At 39.1% G+C, this 23,369-nt stretch overlaps 1 protein-coding gene across 1 annotated transcript in view; it reads right to left on the reverse strand.

The window, feature by feature from the left end:
- Positions 1-1,483: 1,483 nt before the first annotated feature.
- The window catches only part of LOC311146911 (cadherin-7-like), a gene marked incomplete at its 5' end in the record, with an annotated part of 116,960 nt that continues 95,074 nt past the window's right edge, over positions 1,484-23,369 (reverse strand). Inside the window, one exon of the mRNA XM_084183538.1 lies at positions 1,484-2,938. Coding sequence (XP_084039664.1) covers positions 2,433-2,938 — 506 coding nt within the window. The 3' untranslated portion in view covers positions 1,484-2,432. The remainder of the gene's footprint in view (positions 2,939-23,369) is intronic.

Below are 23,369 nucleotides of genomic sequence, written 5' to 3' on the forward strand. Positions count from 1 at the left end.
GCCTTATCCCCCCTGGTCTCTTTGCCTTATCCCCCCCAGTCTCTTTGCCTTATCCCCCAGTCTCTTTGCCTTATCCCCCCCAGTCTCTTTGCCTTATCCCCCCCAGTCTCTTTGCCTTATCCCCCCCCCCCCAGTCTCTTTGCCTTATCCCCCCCGGTCTCTTTGCCTTATCCCCCCAGTCTCTTTGCCTTATCCCCCCCAGTCTATTTGCCTTATCCCCCCCAGTCTCTTTGCCTTATCCCCCCCAGTCTCTTTGCCTTATCCCCCCCCCCCTTTGTGCCACTCTAAGCATGTTCATTCAGAACTTGAGTGTGAGAGGGGACAACCCTGACAGGTGTCTAGACACCGTTATAGGAATGTAGATCATGGCCGTGTTCGTTAGGCACCAAATGGAAGAAAAGGGGGAGAGACTACTGGTCCAATAAGAAACACTAATTTCTGTTTTCTGTTTCAAAACATTTTGCTACGGTGAGCCCTACTGAATATGGACCAGAGTAAGCCTGAATTGATCAAATCCAACATTGATCAAAACCTGCAGTAAAATCCATATGGAGTTATCCTGTTTTGTACAGAAATTGAGAATCTGTTCCATAAATATAACTGCCTGCCAGCAGCAATGAACAGGGTTCATAGGATGACAAAGAACACACGATCAGTTGGATAACAAAGCACTCTATCATGTAGGAACCATCTTCCTTTAAGTGCAATAATGAGGCTAAATACACAATCTGGATTAAATCTGAGGTGTGGTTCATGAGGAGAAGATGGTTTTGAGCATTAGCGTTACATATGCAAAGAATGAGTTGTTAATAATAATTATAATAATTCAGTGTGGTTCATCTTAGGGACGTCCATGACAGTTTCAAGTTGATAGGCCACTGTGGAGTAGATTTGCAGTGGTTTAAATGGACACGTAAAATCAGATTTTTGATTTGTCAATAACTCAGCCATCCTTTTGACCAAAGGGATTGGTCATCTTTTGACTGTTAAAGTGAAAAAATGTGATCAGTGTTATAGTTGCTGGTTGAAAATAGAATCTACACAGGACGTTCTAATCAGCAGGTTTGCATGGGCGGGAGTTTTATTGGTTTATAGACCAATAACAAACAGTTCCAAACCTCTCTGCCAATAACAGCTAGTTTTGAGTTTTCCCCTCCCCACTCAGACCACTCCCAGACAATCCTTCTTGCTTGAGAAATAGTTATTTGCTAAAAAGCTATTTTTGTCAATTTCAATGGAAAACTACTACATTATAGTACTTAATTGTTACCAAGAAATGATTTGATATCGATATAAAAACGGCTACATTCTGCCTTTAAGATATCAATGCCAAACTTAACATGGTTAATCATGGTAATGTCTCTGGTGACCCTAAGAAGTTACACATTGATAGGCCATTGTGAAGTGGATTTACGAAGGATTTCCTGATTCATTAATTACTCTGCCATCTGTTAACCAATCCCTTCGCTTTATTTTTTTTTTTGTGTGTTATTTGGATCACGAGAATACGTTTTTCAAAAGGTTTTCCAAAATGTCCAAGATGAAGGAAAACCTATCCTGACGGGCCTTATGGGTCCTCGAGGTAAATTTGTTCAGCATGAGGAAAGACACCTACATACAACGTTTCAAGTCTCTAGGTCAAACAGGGCGGTGGATATGAGGGTTGAAGTGAGACTGCTTATAACAGCGCCACCCTATAGGCCAATCGGCGGCATTATTTTTGACCAAGTTACTCATGTCTAGTTTCTGTGTGTCAAATTAGAAAATAAGTTACCAATCTATGCTTGAGTTATTTGACCATGTCAAGGAACATTTTTAAATCTAATAACAATAGGTTTCACAGCAAAGATGTGAACCCCTAAATATCAATTAAAAAAAAAAAATGTTACAGATCATAGTGAACCCTGTGACAGACTGCAGGGCCAGTTCAAGAGGTCACACTGTTCGTTTGACCGCGACAAGATGTTGTACTTGAACATGTCACTGATGTAATACCACTGAAGCATAGACATCGGTTCCCTCCTCGTCCCGTTTTGAACATCACTGTGACATGAGACATTTCTGGACATTTGTTCGTTGAGGTCCTTTCAAAGGGTCTGGAGCCCGTCCCAACATTTTAAAGATTTGCATCATTTCCATCCATGTTAAATATTACTAACAAAATCTCCCAAAATGTCTTTCTTTCAAAAAATCCAGCCAGTGTGCAGAGTGCCCCAAAAAACATTTTGAATGGAAAACCACCATCCTACGGTTTATTCTCGCCCACATTGATGCGTTTATATACACACCAATCAAATGTCCTCTCAAGAGTACAGCATCATCCTTTCGTCATCTAAAATGTCCTTTCTTGTATTCCGTAGTCATATCCTTCGGTTTCCTTCACTTGTGTATTCTGTTGTCCGCGGTGATGGTTCGGCGGGCTCGACCGAGGGCTAGGAGGCGAAGAGGTTGCCGCCGTCGCTGTGGCCGTAGAGGTCTGCCAGCTTCTTGAAGCGTGGCCCCCAGTCGCTAAGGTATTCGTAGTTCTGCTCAGAGTCCGTGCTCAGCGAATCCAGCGAGCTGAGGGACTCTGCGGCCGAGCCACTGCCCTCGAAGGCGTACGTCTGCAGCGAGTCGTAGGGCGGCGCCGACGGGTCCACGTCGGCCTCCTTCAGCCGGTCCCAGATGAACTCGCGGAAGACGCCGTTGTCCGGCGGCGGCCGGGAAGACGAGAAGAGGGTGGGGAATTCCGGGGTGACGTCACGGCGGGTCTTGCAGCTGCTCTCATGGACCACGTTGAGGTTGCGCAGAGCGACCATGTCGAAGGCCTCAGTGTCCTCCTCGCCGCCGCCCTCGTCGTCGTAGCGCACAATGTTCTCGCGCACGTCACGCTCCTCGTCCAGTATCAAGGGCTCCTTCTTCCTCCGTCGCTGCATGGTGATGATCAACAGGACCAGCACTGTGGAGAGGGAGAGACAGATGGAGAGACAGAGAGAACGATACAGTCAGCATCACTATCAACAAAGGGCAGAGGACCAAGATTAGTTAATCATGAGTAGACAAAGAAAAAATGGTATGCCAATGAATATCATTGTGGAGACATTCTTCATCAAACTCAGATAGACTTATACAGTACAGAACATTTGTTCTAGGTATTAGAGAGGTTTTCCTTAATTAATTCCTCCATAATTTTGGGTTGTACACCAAGAAACAAGAAGAAACCCACACACCTCTCTTGCTAGTATCACTGCTCTTTATTAAGCTTTACGTATCGGCTTCAAGGCCTTCGTCAGAGCTTTTGTTGTACACCGAAAAATACTGGCAATGATAGGACAGCCCTGTCTGCCACCTGTGTGGCTTTAGGACCCTTAACCCTATCAACACGACCCTTAACCCTATCAACACGACCCTTAATACCATCAACACAACTCTTAACCCCATCTACACGACCCTTAACCCCATCAACACGACTCTTAATCCCATCAACATGACCCTTAACCCCATCAACACGACCCTTAACCCTTAACCCTATCAACATGACCCTGGGAGGAAAGCTCTGAGAAACAATTCCATGGATAGAGACAGAGGGCCAGTAGTGGTGGAGAATGGAACCATGGAGAGATACTACCAGTGTTAGATGTATTACAATAGGCCAATGTTATTCACTGGGTTTTCAGCCAAGGCATATAAGACCTCCCGCCCCCCCCCCCCCCCCCCCCCACACACACACCAATTTCTACAAATGATTAGGTTTTAATCACTTATACCGTAGCACTGAGAACAGCCAGCTGTTCATCGAGTGTGGTGCTATCTGGAAAAGGTGTTAATCATTACAGTCCTGAGTTATTTCAGGTTGTGTTAAGGTTCTCAGGTTGATGTCAGGTTGAAATTCACAAATCCAAAATGATCTCCGTCAACCTTAAATGGACTCCCAAATGGCTTCACGAGATTTAGATTTCTTTTTTAAATATGCTATTGGCCCGCTCATGTTGTCGGAATGTGCACACACAGAGATAAACAACCAGACAAACCTGAGCATGAAGATTTGGAGCAGCCAAATATGCTGTACATATCAGAGTGTGTGTGTCCCAAATGACACCCTATTTCCTATATACCGTAGTGCCCTACTTTTGACCAGAGCCCTGTGAGCCCTAGTGATAAGTAGTGCACTATATAGGGAATAGGGTGCCACTTGGGGGGGGGGGGGCAGTCGATGAGTCTCACCATGCAGTTGGTTGCTCCAACAAGCTGCTTACCCTGGGCAGGCCAGCGCTAAACCGTTTATATGGGCACAGCATTTTGCCTATCTGAGTAATAAAACAGGATTATATGCCAGTCATAAAGCAGCTTTCCCTAAAAGCAAACGGTCCAAGTGAGGCCCCCTAACCATGTCAACGTTGGAGTTGCGGCCCCCCCAAATCAACGTTGGAAGTGCGCCCCCCCAAATCAACGTTGGCCCTCTCCCTTTCGATATTTGCTATGGACCACTTCTGTGCCATCTTCTGACAAGATAGAAAAGTTTTATTGTAAAATAAAATAAAAAGTCTTAAACAACATAGACCAATTTACTGGTAATATGCCAAAAGCAAAGTTGAAGGGACATACTGTGGGATATACCGATTTCAAGCTGAAAATGAACAACACAACAACTTAAAGGGAAAGTGTTTTTTTGAGGAAGTTTCGGCTTGCAGTGCAGCTTTGGTTCAGCTGTTTCCATTCATGAAATCTGTACGATGCTAACACACTAACCCCAGGCTGTAGCCAGAAGTAAATAACGAATTATTGTGGATTCTGTCACCATGGGCCTTCAGACACAACTCAAGGTAAGGGGAATTTGACCCAAATATAGATTTTGCATGAACTTTCCCTTTAAAGACTAATATACTTTGCCGCGCTGCACACTCCATTGCTGAGCATTTGACTACATGGACTGTGCATACAAATCCACAGCTGCTTGCATATACGTAAAGCCTATGCCACACATCTCCCCCTTATCCAACACATGCACACACAAACAGTCACACACACAACATATCTGTGTCACACACACACACACACACACACGCGCCCCGGCACACAGTCACAGTCCACCCATCAGTTGTTAGAGAATCTGCCTGGCAGGACCCCTCATCTCCCCGTCAGAACTACACTCCCAGGGCTGTCGCCGCTGAGTGAGCAAGAGCGAGCGAGGGGAGGCAAACGTCTAATGATCCATCCGTCAACGCTGCCACCGCCAGGCTAAAATATGGAAGCTGCCCGACCCATTCCTCATCCCCAGGCACTGTACCACCTCCCTGGGCTAGACAAGCGGGGGGGAGGGGGTCGAAGAGAGGAGAGGGGCAAAAACATTTGTCAGACCCAGAGCTACTGAGGCAATGTAGGAATATAAATTGTGATCGCACGTTACATTACAGCATGTAATAAAGGGTTACAATAATACAGGGTTATAATAATAAGGGTTATAATAAAGGGTTATAATAAAGGGTTACAATAATAAAGGGTTATAATAAAGGGTTATAATAAAGGGTTATAATAATAAAGGGTTATAATAATAAGGGTTATAATAATAAAGGGTTACAATAATAAAGGGTTACAATAATAAAGGGTTACAATAATAAAGGGTTATAATAAATGGTTATAATAATAAAGGGTTATAATAATAAAGGGTTATAATAATAAAGGGTTATAATAATAAAGGGTTATAATAATAAGGGTTATAATAATAAAGGGTTATAATAATAAAGGGTTATAATAATAAGGGTTATAATAATAAGGGTTATAATAAAGAGTTATAATAATAAAGGGTTATAATAATAAAGGGTTATAATAATAAAGGGTTATAATAATAAAGGGTTATAATAAAGGGTTATAATAATAAAGGGTTATAATAATAAAGGGTTATAATAATAAAGGGTTATAATAAAGGGTTATAATAATAAAGGGTTATAATAATAAAGTGGTTTTAATAAAGGGTTATAATAATAAAGGGTTATAATAATAAAGGGTTATAATAATAAAGGGTTATAATAATAAAGGGTTATAATAAAGGGTTATAATAATAAAGGGTTATAATAATAAAGGGTTATAATAATAAATAATTATAATAATAAAGGGTTATAATAAAGGGTTAGAATAATAAAGGGTTATAATAAAGGGTTATAATAAAGGGTTATAATAATAAAGGGTTATAATAATAAAGGGTTATAATAAAGGGTTATAATAATAAAGGGGTTATAAAAATAAAGGGTTATAATAATAAAGGGTTATAATAAAGGGTTATAATAAAGGGTTATAATAATAAAGTGGTTATAATAAAGGGTTATAATAATAAAGTGGTTATAATAATAAGGGTTATAATAATAAAGGGTATAATAATAAAGGGTTATAATAAAGGGTTATAATAATAAAGGGTTATAATAATAAAGGGTTATAATAAAGGGTTATAATAATAAAGGGTTATAATAATAAAGTGGTTTTAATAAAGGGTTATAATAATAAAGGGTTATAATATAGGGTTATAATAATAAAGGGTTATAATAATAAAGGGTTATAATAATAAAGGGTTATAATAATAAAGGGTTATAATAATAAAGGGTTATAATAAAGGGTTATAATAATAAAGGGGTTATAATAATAAAGGGTTATAATAATAAAGGGTTATAATAAAGGGTTATAATAATAAAGGGTTATAATAATAAAGGGTTATAATAAAGGGTTATAATAATAAAGGGTTATAATAATAAAGAGTTATAATAATAAAGGGTTATAATAATAAAGGGTTATAATAAAGGGTTATAATAATAAAGGGTTATAATAAAGGGTTATAATAATAAAGTGGTTATAATAAAGGGTTATAATAATAAAGTGGTTATAATAATAATTTTTATAATAATAAAGGGTTATAATAATAAAGGGTTATAATAATAAAGGGTTATAATAATAAAGGGTTATAATAAAGGGTTATAATAATAAAGGGTTATAATAAAGGGTTATAATAATAAAGTGGTTATAATAAAGGGTTATAATAAAAAAGTGGTTATAATAATAAGGGTTATAATAATAAAGGGTTATAATAATAAAGGGTTATAATAATAAAGGGTTATAATAAAGGGTTATAATAAAGGGTTATAATAATAAAGGGTTATAATAAAGGGTTATAATAATAAAGGGTTATAATAAAGGGTTATAATAATAAAGGGTTATAATAATAAAGTGGTTTTAATAAAGGGTTATAACAATAAAGGGTTATAATAAAGGGTTATAATAATAAAGGGTTATAATAATAAAGGGTTATAATAATAAAGGGGTTATAATAATAAAGGGTTATAATAAAGGGTTATAATATTAAAGGGTTATAATAAAGGGTTATAATAATAAAGGGTTATAATAAAGGGTTATAATAATAAAGGGTTATAATAATAAAAGGTTATAATAAAGGGTTATAATAAAGGGTTATAATAATAAAGGGTTATAATAATAAAGGGGTTATAATAATAAAGGGTTATAATAATAAAGGGTTATAATAAAGGGTTATAATAATAAAGGGTTATAATAAAGGGTTATAATAATAAAGGGTTATAATAAAGGGTTATAATAAAGGGTTATAATAAAGGGTTATAATAAAGGGTTATAACAATAAAGGGTTATAATAATAAAGGGTTATAATAATAAAGGGTTATAATAATAAAGGGTTATAATAAAGGGTTATAATAATAAAGGGGTTATAAAAATAAAGGGTTATAATAATAAAGGGTTATAATAAAGGGTTATAATAATAAAGGGTTATAATAAAGGGATATAATAATAAAGGGTTATAATAATAAAGGGTTATAATAAAGGGTTATAATAAAGGGTTATAATAATAAAGTGGTTATAATAAAGGGTTATAATAATAAAGTGGTTATAATAATAAGGGTTATAATAATAAAGGGTTATAATAATGAAGGGTTATAATAATAAGGGTTATAATAATAAAGGGTTATAATAAAGGGTTATAATAATAAAGGGTTATAATAATAAAGGGTTATAATAATAAAGGGTTATAATAATAAAGGGGTTATAATAATAAAGGGTTATAATAATAAGGGTTATAATAATAAGGGGTTATAATATTAAAGGGTTATAATAATAAAGGGTTGTAATAATAAAGGGTTATAATAAAGGGTTATAATAATAAAGGGTTATAATAATAAAGGGTTATAATAATAAAGGGGTTATAATAATAAAGGGTTATAATAATGAAGGGTTATAATAATAAAGGGGTTGTAATAATAAAGGGTTATAATAATGAAGGGTTATAATAATAAGGGTTATAATAATAAAGGGTTATAATAAAGGGTTATAATAATAAAGGGTTATAATAATAAAGGGTTATAATAATAAAGGGTTATAATAATAAAGGGGTTATAATAATAAAGGGTTATAATAATGAAGGGTTATAATAATAAAGGGGTTGTAATAATAAAGGGTTATAATAATGAAGGGTTATAATAATAAGGGTTATAATAATAAAGGGTTATAATAATAAGGGTTACAATAATAAAGGGTTATAATAATAAAGGGTTATAATAAAGGGTTATAATAATGAAGGGTTATAATAATAAGGGTTATAATAATAAGGGTTATAATAATAAGGGTTATAATAATAAAGGGTTATAATAATAAGGGTTATAATAATAAGGGTTATAATAATAAGGTTTATAATAATAAGGGTTATAATAATAAAGGGTTATAATAATAAAGGGTTATAATAATAAGGGTTATAATAATAAGGGTTATAATAATAAAGGGTTATAATAATAAAGGGTTATAATAAAGGGTTATAATAATGAAGGGTTATAATAATAAGGTTATAATAATAAAGGGTTATAATAATAAAGGGTTATAATAATAAGGGTTATAATAATAAGGGTTATAATAATAAAGGGTTATAATAATAAGGGTTATAATAATAAAGGGTTATAATAATACGGGTTATAATAATAAGGGTTATAATAATAAAGGGTTATAATAATAAGGGTTATAATAATAAGGGTTACAATAAAGGGTTATAATAATAAAGGGTTATAATAAAGGGTTATAATAATGAAGGGTTATAATAATAAGGGTTATAATAATAAAGGGTTATAATAATAAGGGTTATAATAATAAAGGGTTATAATAATAAGGGTTATAATAATAAAGGGTTATAATAATACAGGGTTATAATAATAAGGGTTATGATAATAAGGGTTATAATAATAAAGGGTTATAATAATAAAGGGTTATAATAATAAGGGGTTATAATAATAAAGGGTTATAATGATAAAGGGTTATAATAATAAAGGGTTATAATAATAAAGGTTATAATAATAAAGGGTTATAATAATAAGGGTTATAATAATAAGGGTTATAATAATAAAGGGTTATAATAATAAAGGGTTATAATAAAGGGTTATAATAATAAAGGGTTATAATAAAGGGTTATAATAATGAAGGGTTACAATAATAAAGGGGTTATAATAATAAGGTGTTAAATCAACAAGAGGCTATGCGTTCTATAGAAAATAATGAACGACGTGGAAGGGGACTTCTACATCTAGGCAGACAGTACCTCTTGTCTGACATGACAATATACTCACCTAGATAAAGTGCTGTATCTCATATACCATTTTACCTACTAAAACACCTTGAGGGGTATTGTTTGGTCATTATTTGTCCTACTAAAGCCATTATGCACACAATAAATACAAATAAATGAATTTGGACAAGCGCTGAACTAAAAATAATTTAGCATTTAGCACAATGACATACGACATGAATGAGGACTTCCTTTGTGTTTGTGAGCATGGGGTGCAGGAGGCAAGATTCTGCCATATGTTGTTCCATTCCATTGAAAAGACTGCTGGGTACAGTAAACAAATAACACAGGTTGTGACACTGACTGAATACACAAACGTACACCTTCTTAAATACGTATTATGTGTTAGATACCACTAATATGTCTATCAAAATGAACCTGATATTTGATGAATTAGTACCTTTCATCGGTATATTGTGTTTTATGTATTTTCAGTTGGGATTATGTGTTGTCCTTTTCACTGTTGCAATTCATGCCTCTTGGCCAGGTCGTTTTTTTTTTGTTAATGACAATTGGTTCTCAATTGCCTTATGTGGTTAAATAAAGGTTAAATGAAATTAAAAAATGAACCGGATACTACTCTAATACATCTACAACTAGCCGACGGTTGAATCCACGTTGTTGTATTGTGATTATGAATGTGTCACAAGGACCCCATGCACACTCATTCAACTATGGTTTTATAGATTGCACACTTTGTGACGTTGACTTAATACACAAATGTGTATACACAAAATATACATGTATTTTATACCAGATATACCATTTTTATACATTGAAAATTAAAAGTGCCACAAGGACCTGTGCAATGATTCAACTGTAGTGTTACAAATTGCACATGGCGGGCCTCACTTAAGGCATAGCAACACGTAGTTTAGCCAAAGATGAATGGGCAATATGTTAAGGTAGATCAATTGAACATTACGGCCAATTTTCCATAATTGAATTGAGAAAACAATCCATCTTGCAAAATCAATGAGACAACAAGCGGAATAATTAGCAGCGAGCCCATTCTCATCGACATATTATATAATGAGCCCAGCTACTGTTAGATTACGACCTTCTTCTTCTTCTTCTTCTTCTTCTTCTTCTTCTTCTTCTTCTTCTTCTTCTTCTTCTTCTTCTTCTTCTTCTTCTTCTTCTTCTTCTTCCCGTCTATCTCTTCCTTTCTTCTTCTCGCTCTATCCACTCTCTCATCCACACCTTTCTCCTCCCCTCTCTCTCCCCATCTTTCTCCTCTCTCCTCTCTCTCTCCCCAATCTTTCTCCATCTTTCTCCTCTCCTCTCTCTCTCTCTCTCTCTCCCCATCTTTCTCCTCTCCTCTCTCTCTCCCCATCTTTCTCCTCTCTCCTCTCTCTCTCTCTCTTCCCCATCTTTCTCCTCCCCTCTCTCTCCCCATCTTTCTCCTCTCTCCTCTCTCTCTCCCCAATCTTTCTCCATCTTTCTCCTCTCCTCTCTCTCTCTCTCCCCATCTTTCTCCTCTCCTCTCTCTCTCTCCCCATCTTTCTCCTCTCTCCTCTCTCTCTCTCTCTTCCCCATCTTTCTCCTCCCCTCTCTCTCCCCAACTTTCTCCTCTCTCCTCTCTCTCTCTCTCTCCCCATATTTCTCCTCTCTCCTCTCTCTCTCTCCCCATCTTTCTCCTCTCTCCTCTCTCTCTCCCCATCTTTATCCTCTCTCCTCTCTCTCTCCCCATCTTTCTCCTCTCCTCTCTCTCTCCCCCATCTTCTCCTTTCCCCTCTCTCTCTCTCCCCCCATCTTACTCCACTTTCTCCTTTCCTCTCTCTCGCTCTCTCTCTCTCTCCCCATCTTTCTCCATCTTTCTCCTCTCTCCTCTCTCTCTCCCCATCTTTCTCAATTTTTCTCCTCTCTCCTCTCTCTCTCCCATCTTTCTCCACTTTATCATTTCCTCTCTCGCTCTCTCTCTCTCCCCATCTTTCTCCATCTTTATCCTCTCCTCTCTCTCTCTCCCCCATCTTTCTCCTCTCCTCTCTCTCTCTCGCTCTCTCTCTCCCCCATCTTTCTCCTCTCCTCTCTCTCGCTCCCCATCTTTCTCCATCTTTCTCCTCTCCTCTCTCTCTCTCCCCCATCTTTCTCCTCTCTCTCTCGCTTTCTCTCTCCCCCATCTTTCTCCATCTATCTCATCTCCTCTCTCTCTCTCTCTCTCTCTCCCCCATCGTTCTCCTCTCCTCTCTCTCGCTCCCCATCTTTCTCCATCTTTCTCCTCTCCTCTCTCTCTCTCCCCCATCTTTCTCCTCTCCTCTCTCTCTCTCCCCCATCTTTCTCCTCTCTCTCTCTCTCTCTCTCCCCCATCTTTCTCCTCTCCTCTCTCTCTCTCTCTCTCCCCCCCCATCTTTCTCCTCTCCTCTCTCTCTCTCTCTCTCTCTCCCCCCATCTTTCTCCTCTCCTCTCCCCTCTCTCTCTCTCTCCCCCCATCTTTCTCCTCTCCCCTCTCTCTCTCTCCCCTCATCTTTCTCCTCTCCTCTCTCTCTCGCTCTCTCTCCCCCCATCTTTCTCCTCTCCTCTCTCTCTCGCTTTCTCTCTCCCCCATCTTTCTCCTCTCTCTCTCTCTCTCTCTCTCCCCCATCTTTCTCCTCTCCTCTCTCTCTCTCTCTCTCCCCCCCATCTTTCTCCTCTCCTCTCTCTCTCTCTCTCTCTCCCCCCATCTTTCTCCTCTCCTCTCCCCTCTCTCTCTCTCTCCCCCCATCTTTCTCCTCTCCCCTCTCTCCCCTCATCTTTCTCCTCTCCTCTCTCTCTCGCTCTCTCTCCCCCCATCTTTCTCCTCTCCTCTCCTCTCTCTCTCGCTTTCTCTCTCCCCCATCTTTCTCCTCTCTCTCTCTCTCTCTCTCTCTCTCTCTCTCTCTCTCTCTCTCTCTCTCTGGTCTGCTCTGAAGACGCTTGAAGCTCAACTAATCAAATCCACCACAAATCTATAGAAGGCTGTCTGACCTTGCTTACTGTTGAGATTATGAATTGACGCACATTGGGATGTTAATGTAATGCATCATAGTAACCCATGTTGAACAGTACATTACTTTTTAGCAGTACGGATCAATGTTTTCTATCCATACAATCTTGATATGATGAAATCATTATCCACCATCATTCAATACATTATAAATGAATTAACTAATTCACATTTACATGGTATTTGTGTCCTCCCTTTTATTTAATACTAATTGTATTATTATACTGTATTGATCAATCGCAATGGTATTATCAATCAATCATAAATGCTATCATTCGAGGATGACAGTACATTCCGTCTGTGTATGTGTCTCTTTTTAGGCTACAGTATGAAGCACCTGCTGTCCATTTCACCCACTCAACCCTCAAACCAGGCCGTGAGGAATGGGACCGCTAACAAATGACAACAGACTTCATCCTTGTAAGGACAAATGACAAGGGGAGAGCAGACTTGGTCCTTGTAAGGACAAATAGTGTGTTTGACATATTAAGGCAAGAGAGCAGTGGTGACCTGTCATTCAGGGCAGGTGGGGCAGAGCCTGTTTTGAGCCTCACCTGTTTAGCTATAAAAAATAAAAATAAATAGTTTTGATTGTTGTTGCGTGTTTTGCATGTTATTTTGGCATTAATACATGTCACATATCAGTTTGCAAACAATGTAAAAAAAACATATTTTGGGGAGGTAATAGAGCCGCATACAAACATGGTCTCTTTTTTGCTTTCTTGAGTAACACAGCTCCAAAATGCAGGTGTTTCAGCCTAGCTCAGTGTTTTATGTGGTGGTGGGGCAGCCAGTGGAAAATACAGAGCGTAATCTTCTCTAGTTGCGCCGTGATTGGCTCAGTGTTCTGTCACTCATGGGGACACTAAGTCACCGCACAATCTACAGGGAGAGCTAGAAAGTTCAAGCACCCTTGGGTGCTGCCATAGATTTACATTAGATCATGTCAACATCATACTTTCAAAATCTTACCTAGCAAGCAGTCATCATCATGAATCATGTCGACAATCTACTGGCAAATCCTTTTCAATCCTTGTCATTTGAAGATAAATTATAGATAAAAACGTATCGGTGCTCATTGGCCATTGGACATAAACATTACATAAATTGGAAATCGCAAATTCAACAATGAGAGGTTTGGAAGGAATCAGTGGCTAACTGCAAGCGTTGCAAAGCAATCACTATTTTGCTTCCCCTGCCTGCTATTCGGTGGAGAGGGTGTGTGGACCAAGTCTGGGTTTAAGGGTCTCTTTTTCAAGTTTAAAAGGATAAACATTCACACGCAACATCATGGGCCAGAAAAGGTTGAATACATTGGCCATGCTGTCAATCCAGCATGACTTCTGCCGCGTTCAAAACAACTGGAAACTCAGAACTGGGAAATCTCAGACTTCAGTGAGTTCAAGACAACTGGGAACTCTGAAAATAATTAGCTCTGACTGGGTAAAATATGTTTTGAACTGTAATCCAACTCTGAATTTTAATTCGGGAACTCTGGCCTCTTTCTAGGGCTCCGACCTGAAGATCACTGGCGTCATGATTCGAACTTGTCTTTTTCAGAGTTCCCAGTTGTCATGAAAGCACCATAAATCCAGAGAATGCCAGACTTTGATGACAAAGTTTCATGACAAAATTTGCCCACAAGAAGGACTGCTGCGCCACCTTCCTGTTCAAGTGAACACAGCACAATGGTGAGTCCAAAAATGTATTGTATGCTGCTGCATAAATGATGTTATATGCCAAGGAGGTATGTATACTGTAGCTAAGAAATTAATATTAAGTGTATGTTGTGTAGTAAGCTGTTAGTAGCCCATGTGCCTCACCCTAATAATGTGGTCCCTTTTCCCCTCATAACCTGGCCTACTGTTCTGACTTGGTGGTGCACATTTAGCCTGTAGCCTGTTTTAGAGAAATGTAATCATCGAATATTGTAAGTGCTTTCATTGTCTGCTTAAATGCCCCCTTTATTTATCCTACGGTTCTGACTTGGGAGAATACTGTAAGAACGGTGCATGTTCTGAATTCTGTCGCTGTACATTTCAAAAGTGCTGAACAAATAGTTATAATGACGGCATCCGTCTCAGCTCGCTCATTAACGTCTTCATCGAAATTACGGATTGCCTCTTATCCGCTCATCATTCCCTTATGCCATAGTTTGTACATCTCAATTGTCAGTAGAAACCACATTTGTTTAAGCAAGTCAGCCATATCAGGCAGTAAATGAGGCTGAATGAACAGTTTCGCTGCCAGACAAGGCTCCGCTGATAGCCAGGTGTAGCAGTGGTAAGGTGCTGGGACTCTGCTGTTGGGACAGCTTTATGTAGGCCCTAACAGTTTGTGGTCACCATTTCTCACCGTTACAGTGCAATTCATGTATTGTTTAGTGTTGTGTAGTGGCTTTGCTGGCATGCATCAGAAAAATAAATGTTGACTTTGCCCCACCAAGATTGACATGCTAAAATCAACAATGCAAGAGAGCTCTGATTTACCTCAGCTGAATGGGGGCCAGTCAACACTCACCGATCACCACAATGACAGTCTCTGTCAGCCAGAATGACGGGAACAGATTGAGACACAGTCACTGTCATATATTAGCTGTTACAGAACACTGGTGTCAGGGGACGGGGTGTCTGACAGATACAACACATATTGGCACAGTTCTTGAGTCACTTTTAAAGAGACAATGGAAAAGGTCATCCAGTGACATTTCATTGGTCAATTCATTCAATATTGGGCGGAGTTAGCTGTTCGAGAGAGTAGTGAATGTGCTGCTAAAAGGTAAATCAGTGAAGAATGTAGAATAATGGTGAAGATATCAAAAATATGAAATAACACATATGGAATCATGTGGTAACCAAAAAAAAGTGTTAAACAAATCAAAATATATTTTATATTTGACATTCGTCAAATAGCCACCCTATGCCTTGATGACAGCTTTGCACACTCTTGGCATTCTCTCAACCAGCTTCATGAGGTAGTCACCTGGATTACATTTCAATTAACAGGTGTGCATTGTTAAAAGTTAATTTGTGGAATTTCATTCCTTCTTAATGCGTTTGATCCAATCAGCTGTGTTGTGACAAGGTAGGGGGGTATACAGAAGATAGCCCTATTTGGTAAAAGACCAAGTCCATATTATGGCAAGAACAGCTCAAATAAGCAAAGACAAACAACAGTCCATCATTACTTTAAGACATGAAGGTCAGTCACTCATTTTGAACGTTTCTTCAAGTGCAGTTGCAAAAACCATCAACCGCTAAGATGAAACTGGCTCTCATGAGGACCACCACAGGAAAGGAAGACCCAGAGATACCTCTGCTGCAGAGGATAAGTTCATTAGAGTTAACTGCACGTCAGATTGCAGCCCAAATAAATGCTTCACAGAGTTCAAGTAACAGACACATCTCAAAATCAGCTGTTCAGAGGAGACTGTGTGAATCAGGCCTTCATGGTCGAATTGCTGCAAAGAAACAACTACTAAAGGACACCAATAATAAGAAGAGACTTGCTTGGGCCAAGAAACATGAGCAATGGACATTAGACCGGTGGAAATCTGTCCTTTGGTCTGATGAGTCCAAATTTGAGGTGAACGGATGATCTCCACATGTGTGGTTCCCATCGTGAAGCATGGAGGAGGAGGAGGTGTGATGGTGTGGGGGTGCTTTGCTGGTGACACTGTCTGTGATTTATTTAGAATTCAAGGCACACTTAACCAGCATGGCTACCACAGCATTCTGCAGCGATACACCATCCCATCTGGTTTGCGCTTAGTGGGACTATCATTTATTTTTCAACAGGACAATGACCGAAAACACACCTCCAGGCTGTGTAAGGGCTATTTGACCAAAAAGGAGAGTGATGGAGTGCTGCATCAGATGACCTGGCCTCCACAATCACCCGACCTCAACCCAATTGAAATGGTTTGGGATGAGTTGGACGGCAGAGTGAAGGAAAAGCAGCCAACAAGTGCTCAGCATATGTGGGAACTCCTTCAAGACTATTGGAAAATCATTCCAGGTGAAGCGTTGTGCAAAGCTGTCATCAAGGCAAATGGTGGCTATTTGAAGAATCTCAAATCAAAAAAAATATTTTTTTTGGTTACTACATGATTCCATATGTGTTATTTCATAGTTTTGACATCTTCACTATTATTCTACAATGTAGAAAATAGTAAAAATAAAGAAAAACCCTTGAATGAGTACGAGTGTCCAAACTTTTGACTGGTAGCGTATACTGTATATAGTGTATATATACACATCAGGTGATACAGTGTGTGTTTACATTTACAATGTTTACAAACAAAGGTGTGAAACAAGATCATATTTTGAATTCTGATGGGGGTATGAGCCATTTTAAAGTTATATTTTTCAAGAATCATAACATAATTAATTAAAAAGTCTAAAAAACGGATGTAGCAACTTCAGATTGACCCCTTTTAATGTTTTTCATTAGTTGGTGCAATACAAAATAATTGTAATGACTCCGGGCTATATCGCCTCGCTGGAAATATAACATAAAAATATAACAATATAAAAAATAAAAACAACCATTCTGAGACACATCCAATTATGTGTCAGATGACCTTACGTGACCTCTACATTTATGGTTGATCTATTCATGGTTCCAGCGTTACAAAGCAGAGGGAACAACGGTGCAGTACTGTGACCGCACAGAGACCTCTGGAACAGCTGCTGTCATCGTTTGAGGAGCTCCCCCCGAAATTCGTTAGATTGCCTCGAGAGTACAGAAAAGAACAGCAACCTCCAATCTTGCCTCATTACAAGTATTGAGCCACATAAATATGCTTTATTTAGTCCCTCCTACTGAACACAAACGAGTTGGTGCAATTAAAATGGCCATGAATCGGGACGAATGTGTTGAATGGAAACAACAACCAAACTGCTTCAGTGGGTACAACTTAGCTTGGGGCCTTGTGCTTCTCTCCCAGTGTGACTCAAAGCACCATAAGTGACCAACAAAGTAAATGCATCGGTAGTTAAATCCCCATTTAAATAATATTGTAATTTTCAGTTTATTCCACATTCTCCCTCCTGGCTCTTTGCGTATCCGCTAGCCCCCGCACCCTCGACCATGACGGAATAGGCTTAGTTGGCACAAAATGTCGGCTCGGTTGAGGATTTTGCAGCGGAGGACTAAATCCTAGTCTTCGTCTCACAATTCACCCTGTACTCTACATAGGGCGCTACCTTTGAACAGGTTGGTCAAAAGTAGTGCACTACAAAGGGAATAGGGTGCCATTTGAGACGCAAGCCCAGTGCCACAGACAGGATAACTTTTGGGTGTCTGAAGATGATGTGGGTCTTTAGAAATACAAGGATAGTAGCTCAATGTGGTCCTCTGTAGCTCAATATGGTCCTCTGTAGCTCAATGCGGTCCTCTGTAGCTCAATGTGGTCCTCTGTAGGTCAATATGGTCCTCTGTAGCTCAATGTGGTCCTCTGTAGCTCAATATGGTCCTCTGTAGCTCAGCTGGTAGAGCACGGGGCTTGTAATGCCAGGGTAGTGGGTTCGATCCCCGGGACCACCCATAGGTAAAAAATTTATGCACACATGACTGTAAGTTGCTTTGAATAAAAGCGTCTGCTAAATGGCATATTATTCTTACATCCCCTAGCTACAAGATACACGAGGAGCTTGGTTGGATCATGGCACCTCCCAACATTTGTATTTGTATTTATTATGGATCCTCATTAGCTGCTGCCAAGGCAGCAGCTACTCTTCCTGGGGTCCAGCGAAATTAAGGCAGTTATACATTTTAAAAACATTACAAAAACATTACAATACAATCATAACAGATTTCACAACATATTAAGTGTGTGCCCTCAGGCCTCTACTCTATCTAAATTTTACTGCTGGCATGAGTTACTTGATGTGGAATAGAGTTCCATGTAGTCATGGCTCTATGTAGTACTGTGCGCCTCCTGTAGTCTGTTCTGGACTTGGGGACTGTGAAGAGACCTCTGGTGGCATGTCTTGTGGGGTATGCATGGGTGTCCGAGCTGTGTGCCAGTAGTTCAAACAGACACCTCGGTGCATTCAACATGTTAATACCTCTCACAAATACAAGTAGTGATGAAGTCAATCTCTCCTCCACTTTGAGCCAGGAGAGATTGACATATTATTGTTAGCTCTGTGTACATTTAAGGGCCAGCCGTGCTGCCCTGTTCTGAGCCAATTGCAATTTTCCCAAGTCCATCTTTGTGGCACCTGACCACACGATTGAACAGTAGTCCAGGTGTGACAAAACTGTGGCCTGTAGGACCTGCCTTGTTGATAACGCTGTTAAGAAGGTAGAGCAGCACTTTATTATAGACAGACTTTTCCCCATCCTAGCTACTGTTGTATCAATATGTTTTGACCATGACAGTTTACAATCCAGGGTTACTCCAAGCAATTTAGTCTCCTCAACTTGCTCAATTTCCACATTATTAATTACAAGATTTAGTTGAGGTTTAGGGTTTAGTAAATGATTTGTCCCAAATACAATGCTTTTAGTTTTTGAAATATTTAGGACTAACTTATTCCTTGCAACCCATTCGAGGACTTTGTTAAGTGTTGCTGTCATTTCAGTCACTGTGTATAGTGTTGTGTCATCCGCATACATAGACACACTGGCTTTACTCAAAGCCAGTGGCATGTTGTTAGTAAATTTGCAGTACGTTTGCCAATTGATTGTACAGCCAGACCTATTTGCCATCTCTTTTGCCTCATCCCTCTCAACCATAAAATGTTTCAATTCCTCATCATTCCACAGGGATTTCACAGTTTTTACAGTCATTTTCTTAATGGGTGCATGCTTATTAGTAACTGGGATAAGCAATTCCATAAATGTGTCAAGTGCAGCGTCTGGTTGCTCGTCATTACACACCACGGACCAACAAATATTCTACACATCAACAACATAGGAATCACTACAGAACTTCATGTATGACCTCTTCCACAATATTAGGCCCAGCCTTTGGAACTTTGGTTTTCCTAGATATGGCTACTATATTGTGATCACTACATCCGATGGATTTGGATACTGCTTTCAAACAAATTTCTGCAGCATTAGTAGAGATATGATCAATACATGTTGACGATTTCATTCCTGTACTGTTTGTAACCACCCTGGTAGGTTGATTGATAACCTGAACCAGGTTGCAGGCACTAGTTACAGTTTGAAGCTTTCTCTTGAGTGGGCAGCCTGATGAAAGACAGTCAATATTTAAAATCACCCTTGAAAGTATACCTCTCTATTGATATCACATATATTATCAAGCATTTCACACGTTATCCAGATACTGTTAGCACTTGGTGGTCTATAGCAGCTTCCCACCAGAATGGGCTTTAGGTGAGGCAGGTGAACCTGTAGCCATATTACTTCAACAGTATTTAACATGAGATCCTCTTTAAGCTTTACAGGAATGTGGTTCTGAATATAAACCGCATTTCTGTCTTTTTCGTAAATGTCATAACCTTGTATTGCTACCACTGTATCATCAAAGGTATTATCTAAATGAGTTTCAGAGATTGTCAGACTATAAATGTCATCTGTTACTAGCAAATTATTGATTTTATGAACCTTGTTTCTTAAGCTACATATGTTAACGTGGGCTATTTTTAACACTTTTCTGGGATGCTTGATTTTTTTTCTTGCTTTACTGGGAAGCTTAGCAGAGGTAGACATACTCTGGTTATTTTTATTAGTGCAGGGTGAGCTGCACACAATGGACTTCCTACTATGGAACACCACCTCAGTGCTAACAGTATTACTCTGGATCATCAGCATATGATTACTTTATACAATAGCTGTAGGATCAGCAGAGGCATTCCGGGCAGTAAGAGGGACATAAATTAGGTTATTTACGTTGTGTCTTCCAACGCCCCTAGGATAATGTACATTTGCTGAATCATTATGACAACTCAGCGACACAATGGTAAGGATTAAATGAGCTGGACTTGGATCATTGATAAGTCATTGTCTCAACGCAGCCTTATAATGCTGTGAAAGGATCCAGGAACCCAAATGATTTGGGTTGTCAGTCACACATAATGTGAATCTCAGTGGAGAAAATCCCCCTTATGCATGGCACAACGTGTTTCAACCTAAAAACCTCTTCATAAAGCAGCCTGAGATGGAAAAGCCTGAGATGGAAATTTCATTTTTTTGTTTGAAAACCAGCAATTATCTAAGCAATAAACCAATCAATCCAAACCATAAATCTGGCTTGTACTACCTCTGAGCATCACTACCTCTGGCCCAAAAATGTACTGACTGGTTCGCTAATCAGAGAGAATGAATTGGGACAAATGGGGCTTTGAAATGGGACAAAACGGGACTCTCATCAAACAATCAACTAATAACTCAGACAAATACAGCAGCAACAATCTGGCCACTATTTCAGGCTATTTGACCAAGAAGGAGAGTGATGGAGTGCTGCATCAGATGACCTGGCCTCCACAATCACCCGACCTCAACCCAATTGAGATGGTTTGGGATGAGCTGGACCACAGAGTGAAGGAAAAGCAGCCAACAAGTGCTCAGCATATGTGGGAACTCCTTCAAGACTGTTAGAAAAACATTCCAGGTGAAGCTGGTTGAGAGAATGCCAAGAGTGTGCAAAGCTGTCATCAAGGCAAAGGGTGGCAATTTGAAGAATCTCAAATAGAACATTTATTTTGATTAGTTTAACACTTGTTTAGTTACTACACGATTCCATATGTGTTATTTCATAGTTTTGATGTCTTCACAATTATTCTACAATGTAAAGAATAGTACAAATAAAGAAAAACCCTTGAATGAGTAGGTGTGTCCAAACTTTTGACTGTTAGTTTATACAGTGGCTTGCGGACATATTCACCCCCCCTTGGCATTTTTCCTATTTTTTTGCCTTACAACCTGAAATTAAAATGGATTTTTTGGGGGTTTGTATCATTTGATTTACACAACATGCCTACCACTTTGAAGATGCAAAATATTTTTTATTGTGAAAAAAACAATAAATAACAAAAAAAAACAGAAAACTTGAGCGTGCATAACTATTCACCCCCCCAAAGTCAATACTTTGTAGAGCCACCTTTTGCAGCAATTACAGCTGCAAGTCTCTTGGGGTATGTCTCTATAAGCTTAGCACATCTAGCCACTGGGATTCTTGCCCATTCTTCAAGGCAAAACTGCTCCAGCTCCTTCAAGTTGGATGGGTTCTGCTGGTGTACAGCAATCTTTAAGTCATACCACAGATTCTCAATTGGATTGAGGTCTGGGCTTTGACTAGGCCATTCCAAGACATGTAAATGTTTCCCCTTAAACCACTCGAGTGTTGCTTTAGCAGTATGCTGAGGGTCATTGTCCTGCTGGAAGATGAACCTCCGTCCCAGTCTCAAATCTCTGGAAGACTGAAACAGGTTTCCCTCAACAATTTCCCTGTATTTAGCGACATCCATCATTCCTTCATTCTGACAAGTTTCCCAGTCCCTGCTGATGAAAAACATCCCCACAGCATGATGCTGCCACCACCATGCTTTACTATGGGGATGGTGTTCTCGGGGTGATGAGAGGTGTTGGGTTTGCGCCAGACATAGCGTTTTTGTTGATGGCTAAAAAGCTCCATTTGTTGTCTCATCTGACCAGAGTACCTTCTTCCATATGTTTGGGGAGTCTCCCACATGCCTTTTGGCGAACACCAAACGTGTTTGCTTATTTTTTTCTTTAAGCAATGGCTTTTTTCTTTTCACTCTTCCATAAAGCCCATCTCTGTGGAGTGTACGGCTTAAAGTGGTCCTATGGACAGACACTTCAATCTCTGCTGTGTAGCTTTGCAGCTCCTTCAGGGTTATCTTTGGTCTCTTTGTTGCCTCTCTGATTAATGCCCTCCTTGCCTGCTCCGTGAGTTTGGTGGGCGGCCCTCTCTTGGCAGGTTTGTTGTGGTGCCATATTCTTTCAATTTTTTAATAATGGATTTAAAGGTGCTCCGTAGGATGTTCAAAGTTTCAGATATGTTTTAATAACCCAACCCTGATCTGTACTTCTCCACTACTTTGTCCCTGACCTGTTTGGAGAGCTCCTTGGTCTTCATTGTGCCGCTTGCATGGTGGTGCCCCTTGCTTAGTGGTGTTGCAGACTGTGGGGCCTTTCAGAACAGGTGTATACGGTTGAAGTCTGAAGTTTACATACACCGTAGCCAAATACATTTAAACTCAGTTTTTCACAATTCCTGACATTTAATCCTAGTAAAAATTCCCTGTCTTAGCTCAGTTAGGATCACCACTTTATTTTAAGAATGTGAAATGTCAGAATAATAGTAGAGAGAATGATTTATTTCAGCTTTTATTTCTTTCATCACATTCCCAGTAGGTCAGAAGTTTATATATACTCAATTAGTATTTGGTAGCATTGCCTTTAAATTGTATAACTTGGGTCAAACGTTTCGGGTAGCCTTCCACAAGCTTCCCACAATAAGTTGGGTGAATTTTGGCCCATTCCTCCTGACAGAGCTGGTGTAACTGAGTCAGGTTTGTAGGCCTCCTTGCTCGTGCGCGCTTTTTCAGTTCTGCCCACAAATTGTCTATAGGATTGAGGTCAGGGCTTTGTGATGGCCACTCCATTACCTTGACTTTGTTGTCCTTAAGCCATTTTGCCACAACTTTGGAAGTATGCTTGGAGTCATTGTCCATTTGGAAGACCCATTTGCCACCAAGTTTTAACTTCCTGACTGATGTCTTGAGATGTTGCTTCAATATATCCACATCATTTTCCTTCCTCATGATGCCATCTATTTTGTGAAGTGCACCAGTCCCTCCTGCT

This window comes from Coregonus lavaretus (assembly GCF_964263955.1).
Source record: "Coregonus lavaretus genome assembly, chromosome: 19".
In the NCBI taxonomy this organism is placed as follows: domain Eukaryota; kingdom Metazoa; phylum Chordata; class Actinopteri; order Salmoniformes; family Salmonidae; genus Coregonus; species Coregonus lavaretus.